The 9,347-nt window shown below is 45.9% G+C and overlaps 4 protein-coding genes across 4 annotated transcripts; 1 reads left to right on the plus strand and 3 right to left on the minus strand.

The window, feature by feature from the left end:
* Positions 1-1,510: 1,510 nt before the first annotated feature.
* On the minus strand, positions 1,511-2,224 carry LOC128709043 (neuroparsin-A-like). Its single transcript, XM_053804031.1, has 4 exons — positions 2,154-2,224; positions 2,033-2,072; positions 1,829-1,897; positions 1,511-1,738 (listed from the first exon to the last, which is right to left on the minus strand). The coding sequence occupies exons 1-4, from the start codon at positions 2,222-2,224 to the stop codon at positions 1,511-1,513; spliced, it is 408 nt and encodes a 135-aa protein (XP_053660006.1).
* A 1,718-nt stretch (positions 2,225-3,942) lies between these two features.
* LOC128707021 (cytochrome c oxidase subunit 7A, mitochondrial) lies at positions 3,943-4,453 on the minus strand. Its single transcript, XM_053801968.1, has 3 exons — positions 4,442-4,453; positions 4,175-4,291; positions 3,943-4,086 (listed from the first exon to the last, which is right to left on the minus strand). The coding sequence occupies exons 1-3, from the start codon at positions 4,451-4,453 to the stop codon at positions 3,943-3,945; spliced, it is 273 nt and encodes a 90-aa protein (XP_053657943.1).
* Positions 4,454-4,984: 531 nt separating this feature from the next.
* Positions 4,985-5,711, plus strand: LOC128708062 (39S ribosomal protein L40, mitochondrial). Its single transcript, XM_053803023.1, has 3 exons — positions 4,985-5,010; positions 5,081-5,332; positions 5,399-5,711. Exons 1-3 carry the CDS (start codon positions 4,985-4,987, stop codon positions 5,709-5,711), a joined length of 591 nt encoding a protein of 196 aa, XP_053658998.1.
* Positions 5,712-6,403: 692 nt separating this feature from the next.
* On the minus strand, positions 6,404-8,863 carry LOC128712140 (U3 small nucleolar RNA-associated protein 25 homolog). The gene has a single exon (XM_053807039.1). It carries the CDS (start codon positions 8,861-8,863, stop codon positions 6,404-6,406), a length of 2,460 nt encoding a protein of 819 aa, XP_053663014.1.
* Between the last annotated feature and the right edge of the window lie 484 nt (positions 8,864-9,347).

The following is a 9,347-nucleotide window of genomic DNA, read 5'->3' on the forward strand; positions in this document are numbered from 1 at the left end:
ACAAGATAAAAGGACAAGTGGGAAGAGGGCGGGTAAATAAAAAAAATAAATAATATAATACTATCAAGGCAAATTTCCTCTCTATCACGGTGCGCGGTATTGTTTAATAAATTACTTTATTTTGTTTTTTGATTGCAAAAAACGCACGCGAAAAAAATAGATTGTTTTATTATGTTTTGGCGAGTGTTGGCGAACATGATGACAAAACCCTGCAATTTGATGCAAACCGAACCGGACAGGAATTTTCAAGGGCTTCTTGGTGTTGTTGCTTCATTAGATTAGGTCGACTTTTTCATTACCTTGCAGTAGTTTGAATAGTGGACAAAGATCCTGTTGTCTCAGTGGAGGTCACTGCATACCATGAAAGTAGATGGGATTCATGTATCATGAAGGTTATAGTAAGCATAGGTCTGTGAGAAAATTGAGGTTATAGGCCCTCTGCAGGAGGATGCATCAATGTCATCACTCCATCTGAATTTGTTCATGTGGAAGGACTTGCCGGGCTGATTATTCCAGTATCTTACTCATAACACGACAAGTCTACCGTGACCTGGCGAGTCTAATTCGTTGTACGGTAGTGTGATCCACTCGAAGAGCTCGTTATTTAGCTCCTCCAATGTCCTTCCACACTCACATGTCTCAGAGGTGTATTTGAGTGCTGGAACTATTAAAGCTCTATGTAGTCCCAGCCTTACTCCTAAGACTGTTGGAAGTCAGCACTCTAGCGCGTATCTCAACTTCAAGGCTGTTGCTTGTGCTGATCTACGACCCAAGATAGGTGAAATATTGGACGACTTCGAAGATGCGACCACCTGTCGCTAAGTCACCTTCGCGTTAGTTAGGATTGGTTAGCAGAGCCATTGATGAGCATCAGGTGACTCTCGACCAGATCATTCGTAGACTCTGGATCTCTATAGTCTATTCTCTAGTCAGTTTAGTGATATGCTAGGTCTATTCTTGGTGTACAGGAAAAGAATAGTTCTGGTGGAGCTATTTTGAGCTCGCAAGAACAGTAGTGATATCTTTGCTTTCACTAGAAATTCTGTGGTTGCTCTTGTTTCAGATGAATCACGTGCATGCAGGCTAGACACCGGAGTTCACTGGGCTGTAGATGTTACTTTATTGAAGGCTATATTTCTATTCCACGTTAGCAAAAGCGCACTGCTGGAACGGTAAGAGTAGTAACACTAGATTACGAGGCAAGATGTTTCGATGCTTCGTGCGCCATCACTGGTCTGTGAATGAGCTGGTTCTGACAGTGAGGGGATGAGTGGACATGTTGCAATGTTGTCTCCTCCTCCCCCCCCACAGCAACACCGTTTGAAGTGGCTACCATTGCAAACTCGTTTAGCTGTGACAAGCGGTTAGGTTTTTTTTTTGTTTGTTTGGCTGTTGTTATGTTATTGTGCGGGGCGGGATTTCAAAACACGTGATGGGAGCAGTCGTACCTTCGCTCCCATCTCCCTGGCAAGATGTCTGGCGTGGTTGGGTTAGGGCGGCGGTGGCACCCTTACTCGTTGCTGTAGTAATCGAAGATCCTGTACAGCGGGTCCATGTGGCGTACCGGCATGTAGGGATCGGAACGCAACCCCAGCGCGTGGGACGGATGGCAAGATACGCTGTAGCAGTTACCGTTGATGCAACCCTTGCACTCGCCGTTGCAGCACGCCAACCCGGGCGCACACTGCCCAAAGCGGATGGAGGCGGATATATTGTCGCCGCATTTATCTCCCGGCCCCTACGGAGGTCAATGGGACCAAGATTAGTGAGTGGCTCGTGGCGAATTCCTGCCCTGGTTGGATAGAACACCGCAACAGGTCCAGCTTACCTTCCAGCAGTCTAACTTGTTGCAGATGTTGGAAAAGGATCCATATTTACATTCGCTCGAGTCTAATATCTGTGTCAAAAAAAAAAAACCAATACTGTGTCAATATTTTCCAGTTACCTAACCTAATTCCTGGATAGCCGTTAGTTGAAACTCGTGAAGCATCGGAATAGCTCTAATAGGACTCCACTAGTTCTGCTTCCTTACCGGTTCCATGAACTTGCAGCGGATTTCTAAAAGATTCGTCCTGTTTTATGGAGAGACACAGAGAAAGTTAGACACGGTCGTAGTATACAGACGCACACGGACACAGCTAGTAATTACTAACGGCTGGGCTAAGCTCCAGTAGAGGTATCCGAACAGCAGCACGCTGAACAGCAGAGCACTTCTAAAGGACATTTTGATTGGTTGTTTGTAAGCTTTATCACACACTCACGGGAAGGCACACGGTAACAGCTAACACCGAGCGACAAGAAACTGGCTCAAATTCAACGGACACCGATAAACCGAATGCAAGCAGTAGCAACACGCCCGTTCGAATGCTGGCCCCTAGACTAACTCACTGCCACATCCGGTGCGGTAAAAACGAATTCCTATCTACACTTATAATGATAAAACAGCTCCCAGAGGTTGGAACACTGCTCTGCACGGTACGCCGGATGTGTCTGCCTATCTTCAAGGATTCGTCCACAGTCTTTTATACTTCCCGGTGGTTGCCGTCTGCCGCTTGACCAAACCCTAACCTACTTCATCGTTTTTCCTGGTTGCCGTGTCGAATGATCAATCTGCATTTCCTTCATCATTCATTCATTAATAATTAAAAAAAAACTATCCCGTACCACACAGGTTGCGATTCTTGACGTGCTAACTGGCGTCATCTCCACACGCGTCCCGTTTTTTTGTTATCTTGCTGATGTACACCCGCCCCGGGGACTGGTCTTCAGACGCAGACGGTCAGATAGTTTACCGAAAGCAAGATGGCGGCTACAGTCTGGCAATGGCTGCTCATTAGCATCTTTGCGTGTGGGGCCATTCACTAGAATGGACCCATCCGTCCGGTGAGCGCACTAATCGAAGTGACAGCTCGCGCGGGTCAGGCCAAATTCGCGCGGGTCAGGCCAAATTCGCTCGGCACACTTCACAGCATCAGAACGAAGCCGAGATCTCGGGTTTTTTTTTAGGAATGAGGAATAAATATGTTATTTTAATCGCCATTTTTGCATCAATTGCTTGCATAATTAGACCAACGCTTAGGAGAATACTTAAAATGCACGTTTTGTCGCGTTGCAGAGGTTTGTGTGGTTGTTTCGTACCAGCGTTGGTCGCAGTTGGTTACAAGTAGGAAATTATTGTTCCGAGTACACTACAGTGCAGGAGGAGAAGAACAATCCTCTAACTGATCTAATAGCTTCTGACGGGTTTTATGAAAAATTCCTAAAAACTCAAGACGTTCGCACGAGCGAGCTGTAAGGCGATTGAAGCAATGACCGCTGGGCGAGTTACATTCGATCAAAGGTTTCCATCGCCACTGGAGAGTAAACATCATTCAACCACAGTCGCAACTTCAAGCAGCCAAAATCCAGTGGTTCGTCAGATCAAATCAAATGAAATGCAGCATCTTTCAGCTTCTTTGTTTCGGATGCACGGTACCGTATCGTTCCAGGTGCTAGTATTGATCAAAACACATATTTATTTGCTGATAAATGCAAGAGTAAATGTGTACCCGTCGTACGTAATGGAATCGTTCTGTTCGTTTCTGTTGTGCATCCCGTGTAGATCGTAAGTATATAGACTTATAACAGAGGTTAATCACACACTCTCGACACAAGGATGTTAGTTCGGGGCCCTTCAGGTGGGGATAAAAACATAAAGTTGCCTACACTACGCAGCACAAAGCCACAAACTACTCCAAACCATTTTGTTCGGCAGATAAATATTCGTTTTGAAAAATCGTTTTCAACTATAGCTGCTGCATGCTAGAAGGTGCTAGGCTCGGGAGTAAGGGTACGGATGTTGTTTTTGACCGGTGCGACGAATTTCCGTCGTACCGCATACCGGTAACAACTTCTAAGCATGGCAATTCTGCTCGCTTAAGTAAGGATCATCCGTTCCGCCTCTTATTCGTCCTTCTTCGGGTAGCTTAGCTCGTAGAACAGCTTTCCGATACCGGCCAGACCAACCAGGCTGAGAGCAACCGTCACGCCGAAGAGCACATTATCCATCGGGCCACCCTTCAGGAAGACGGGCTTTCCATCCGGTTTCTGCATTGCGGAAAGAAATACATACACACGTGAGAGTTACCAGTGCGGATATAGTGGTGATAAGGCAGAACCAGATTCCCGAACCTACCTGAAACTTCTCTTGAATGTGTTTCAGCTGCTTGTAGCCCTCGGCAACCTCACCGGACGATGCCGTTGCGGTGCGGGAGAACTGGCGGTTGTTTTGCAACACCAATCGAGCAATGTTCTAAAGCAGGACAATGGAAGTATCATTAATAAATTACGTAAGTATTTGTTGGGTACCGCCGTACCACACCGTCCAACCGGATTAACTACGGCAGGGTGGAAACGTGTCTTGCAGTCGCATAGTTTGGCCACGGCAACACAATTCACTCACCTTGTAACTCATGGTTGATGGTGGATCGACAAGTCGTTGGAACCTGGAGCAGCGAAAATAAAGCTACTTGCGTAACTTGCGTCTTATTTGGTTTTGCAAAACAGAATGGCCAATGTATGGAAAAAGGGGTGTTGCAATGACATCTCACATCGCCTGTCATGCTCAGCTGTGCACACACATTGAGCATAACTGTCAAATATGTGCGGCGTTACCATATGCTTTCATATTTTTATGGAAATATTAATAACTTTTTTTCATTCATATGGAAAAGTGAGACGATTGCATTGCTTTACCATAAATTTAAATCTTTTGTGCCTTTTGCTCTTTCTATAAATGGTACGAAATATGTAAATTATGCTCATTTTTCCATATTCATATTTCCCGGTATCCCGGTTATATAAACCTTCGAGCACTTTCGAGCAGATGATTCAAGACCTTTTCGAGCAGACTCTGAACTGTCCAACCGATGTTATGAAACTGCTGTCATCGGTGCTCCATTGTTTACGTAAAGTTCGGTCCAGAAATTAAATTTTCCCTGGGAAAATGTTGCAGCTTTCCTTGCTGAATCGGTAAAGTATTATTATAATTTCACGTTTAATTTATCTTCACGTATCACCTAAAATCTTTGTGGTTTTGTAGAATTGTCCCAGTTTTAGGGTACACAGCACGATCCATTCACAGCAGCAACGGGCTGTTGTTCCGTAGCACGCCGGTGCTGTGTGCCGAACCGCTCAAGAAAAAGAAAAAGATCGATCCACAGGTCGTCAAACAGCGCGAGGAGCGTAAGCGAAAGCGGCTAGAAAAGCAAATTCGTCGGCTAGAGAAGAATGCTCGCCAACTTAAACCGATCGAGGAACTGGAAGTGCCGATGGAGTTAATCGATGAGCAAGCGTATGTACAATATGACGGTTCAAACAAACGCATACTTACAGCGATGTATTACGTTTTTTTAATTAGCAAACGGAGACGAAACATACCAAAACCAACGCCGGAGCTGGTCGAGAGCCGAGCGCTACTAGAGAAACAGTGGGCCAAGTACAGGATGCAGGAGACACTCGCCGACTATCAACTGTTCGATCGGATTGTGGCGGCCCAAACAAAGGCACTCAATGAGCTGAAGCTCGAATCGGAAGAGCTGTACCAGCAGGCAATACAGCTAGATCCGACTCTGGTGCCGTTCCTCGCCCAAGGCCCAGTTGTTACTCCACCAATCAAAGACTACGAACAACCGGACGGGGAGTATATCGATGTGTCCAGAAAGTGGGAATAATATCTCTACAAAATACACATACCCAGACGGCGTTTCAGTTACGAAGCATATTGCTCCATAAAAAAACACTTACCAAAACGTCGATTCAACTCAATGAATTATTTCAATCTAATGTGTTTAAGAAATGTATAGGTACGTTCACAACAAACACGGAAAAGCATGTGAATTGCTAAACATAAAGTTACAACCAAAGTCTCGCTGATAATTCAAAAACAAAATCATTGATTTTTTATCATGATTTTGTTTCATTGCAGGCACAACTTAGCGTTATATTTTCACACTTAGTGATTATTAGAGCCGGATAACTTGATGAGCATTTTATTTTCACAGACGAAACAGTGAAATCTTTTGCGAGTTCAAACTATTTTGTTTTAAAATTTTAAAAGTCCTATGCTTCTTGTTTAAAACGGCGTCTCGCATTCTGCTTGTACGGATGATTGGTTGACACGATATTTCCAAGTCTCCAAAAAGTCTTAATAGAGGTAGAGCGTTTACATCCTCATTTTATCGCAGTAGGGTGGAAGTAAATTCCTGCTAAAGAATTTATAATCTTAAAGGGATTTTTTCACTGACACTTCGATATAAACCTTAATATTTATAAGTGGAAAGATGTCTTTGGTATCGGGTGAAACAATCATAGAAATATTTATTTACATAGTTTCAAACTTTTTCTCAGAAATCGTAACCTAAGTTCACTTTTGATCGGTTGTGAAGCGGTGTACCGAGCGTGGTGCTTTTATCATCGTTTTTGCCCTTGGTGCACCAACCATCTCCGCCAACTGGTACGTATCGTAGCCGGTGTACAGCACCGTCACCGTCATCGAATCGTCGTCCACACCGTCGTGCGGGTTTTGATTCTCCTTCATCATCAGATTCACCAGCTCCGGGTAAAAGTGTGGAAAGACTGGCGGTGCATAGAGAATCAGATGCCGGATGCCTCGTATGCGGTGCCGGCGGAAGAAATGTGCCCGCTCCGAGTACAGCAGAAAGTGTTTGCTGCCGTGGAAGAACATGTCCCGGGCGCGTGCAATCTTCGCATCCGTCGTGTACTCGCAGATCTGGGTGAAGCTGAGTTCCTCCTTCTTGAAGTAGTTTCTTAGCCGCACGAAGTCGAAATAGCTCGGAACGTAGATGAGACAGCGGGCCATCGAAACGGTTCTTGCCTGGGGCAGGACAACGTTTAAAAAATGTGAAAAACGTGCCGTGCCGACACCGGCAAGTGTGGTCGTTTCAACACGCTGAAAGTTTTGTGGCACACGCACGGCCACATGCTTGATTGTGCCGGTTAGTGTGCGTTTGCAGGATCGCACTTTACCGCGATAGTTGTGAAAGTGTTTGTTGTACAGCCAGCGGAACTCGGGAAGTTCAAACGCGGACAGCAGCACCGTCTGACGGTAGAATTTGGACCATCCGTTTAGACACCATTCTCGCACGCGAGAAAATTCTGTGTACTCAGTGCTTTTCGGCTGATGGTGCAGATGTTCCAACACGTGCAGTACGTGGTCCCAGTTCTGTGCGTAGCATATCTCCGCCTGGTCGATGATGAGCAGTTCGATGCTGGCGAGGAAGTCGTAATCCCGATGTTTCTCACCTTTCGCACCAATCGCCATCCGGAGCCCGAGCGGTGAAGCGATAATCACATCGGAAGAGTAATATTTTGCATACAGTTTCATCGTCGACCGGTTGAACGCTATCCCGAGCCGGAAATTGTCGTCAATATTACCGGCGAACGTACGCTCGTAGTCGGCGGGTTTTGGATTCTTGCGAGGAAAATGTAACGACGATCCGCCACCGTACTCCTCCGTAAAGCGCTTCCAATTTAGAACGCTCTTCTCTTGCTCTCCGGCAAACAGGCGCTTCAGCACACTAACACACTGGAGTGCCGACTCGCGGAACGGCACGATAATCAGAACCTTTGGACGGACGAATCCTTGGTCCCGAAACTCTAATCCAACCGTTGATTCTTCGCCAACCTTCTGTTTCTTCACCTTCATCCGCCGACGGAACTGATCTTCGACGGGTTTCTTCTTGCCTGCTGTCTTATCTGCCGTCAGCTTGATCGTGTGATGCTGAATCTTGCTGACCGCCTTTAGCACGTGGTTTAATGCATGCAAACAGTAAACTTCACGTAACCGGTTCGCATTCTCAAAGCTTCTCTGCGGATAGTGCAAATCATGATATCCGTTCAGTATCGCAAACATATCGCGCTGTAACGCATCCATCTGTTCCGTCATGTTGCGTACGATTCGATCCTTCACGTACAGCTCATTCAAATCGTAATCGGTTGCATCCGGTACGGTGGGCAGTGTGCCAGGTTTGGCGTAACGTTCCTTAACAACTATTCCCTTCGGTTCCGACCGTTTACTTACTGGGCGAGCTTTCGGTAGTTCGACGTACACGTTGCCCAAGCTGCTGAATGCCATGGTGGACGTTTCGACGCGTGGTGGTTCCGCAGCAAGCGCTTCCAGCATCGCAGGGCTTAAGTTGTAGGCCGTGTGCAACATGTACGGATCGTTCGTCGTTGTATCATCATCATCGGAGGATAGATTGCTGTCGTCCGATTGTATTTCTTCATCTTCGCTGTGCTGTGACTCTTCGCTCTCCTCATCCTGTGACTCTATACTTTCCTCATCGTGTGACTCTTCGCTCTCCTCATCATGTGACTCTTTTGCTGCCTCATATTCCGAATTCAATACCTCCCCATTGTCACATTCCAACTCCTCTCCCCACTCAGATGCTTCGACTGCCATTTCTTTCCCATCCGTAACCTCATCGTCGGATTCCTCCTCTTCATCCGTACTATCCTCCGCACTATCTACCATTTGACCAATTTGATCGTTAAATTCCACCGCTAGATCTTCGAACGTGGCACCATCCACGCCCTCGTCCGTATCTGAGTCGCTGGATGCAAACGATTCCAAACCGGTGCAAGTGTTTGTCTCCTGACGATACTTTCTTTCCGCCTCTATTTGTCGCTTCTGCGCCTGGATCGCTTCCTGGCCTCGTTCGATGTGTTTAATGCTTCGCTGGTACTTGGTCGGTGGTGGCCGGCTAGCTCGTTCCTTTTTCTGCTTCTTTTTCATATCTTTGCTCAGATACGATTGTTTGGCACCCTTGGGCGGCTTCTTGAAAAGCGGGCGTCGGTTTGCCATGATTTTAGGGTGTTTTTTCACTGGAACACTTTTAAGAAAACACTGTTAAAAAGCGGGAATCCGTTAATTATTTACCAAACATCAACAAGCAAACGCAGCCACATGAGTTTGTTGACAATTTGCGGTACACACGTGCCACTGCTCGAATTCAAGCACTCACAAAACTCAAAACTCAAAATAACGGTTGGTTCGAATTGATATAATACTAAGATAAAAACCTGATATACTAACTAAGATACACACTAAGATAATAAATGATTCACATAATTTTATTTAAAAGTGTTGGCATTTAACATCCCTTTTGTTGATAGTTGATCGAAACGTCCGGTGCAAAACCATTTAACTGCTCGAACAGGGCTCGTTAACGAAAAGTCAAACAGTCAGCTGTCAGCGGCGACGTTTGGCCAAACGTTTTCATGCGGTGGTGTGTGTGTTTTTTAATGTTTTTCGTTTTTGTTGCTCGCACCGCACCATCGCACTATAT

This window comes from Anopheles marshallii, chromosome X (assembly GCF_943734725.1).
Source record: "Anopheles marshallii chromosome X, idAnoMarsDA_429_01, whole genome shotgun sequence".
Classification (NCBI taxonomy): domain Eukaryota; kingdom Metazoa; phylum Arthropoda; class Insecta; order Diptera; family Culicidae; genus Anopheles; species Anopheles marshallii.

What these genes read in the sequence shown, in the direction of transcription:
- LOC128708062 (XM_053803023.1), top strand. Translation starts at nt 4,985, where the DNA reads ATGTTGCAGCTTTCCTTGCTGAATCG. An exon ending in CAGCTTTCCTTGCTGAATCG is followed by an intron (nt 5,011 to 5,080) that starts GTAAAGTATTAT and finishes GTGGTTTTGTAG; the next exon opens with AATTGTCCCAGTTTTAGGGT. An exon ending in GAGTTAATCGATGAGCAAGC is followed by an intron (nt 5,333 to 5,398) that starts GTATGTACAATA and finishes TTTTTTAATTAG; the next exon opens with CAAACGGAGACGAAACATAC.
- LOC128707021 (XM_053801968.1), bottom strand. An exon ending in ACATTCAAGAGAAGTTTCAG is followed by an intron (nt 4,087 to 4,174) that starts GTAGGTTCGGGA and finishes TCCGCAATGCAG; the next exon opens with AAACCGGATGGAAAGCCCGT.
- LOC128709043 (XM_053804031.1), bottom strand. Translation starts at nt 2,224, where the DNA reads ATGTCCTTTAGAAGTGCTCTGCTGTTCAGCGTGCTGCTGTTCGGATAC. An exon ending in TACTGGAGCTTAGCCCAGCC is followed by an intron (nt 2,073 to 2,153) that starts GTTAGTAATTAC and finishes TCCATAAAACAG; the next exon opens with GACGAATCTTTTAGAAATCC. An exon ending in ACAAGTTAGACTGCTGGAAG is followed by an intron (nt 1,739 to 1,828) that starts GTAAGCTGGACC and finishes TGACCTCCGTAG; the next exon opens with GGGCCGGGAGATAAATGCGG.
- LOC128712140 (XM_053807039.1), bottom strand. Translation starts at nt 8,863, where the DNA reads ATGGCAAACCGACGCCCGCTTTTCAAGAAGCCGCCCAAGGGTGCCAAA.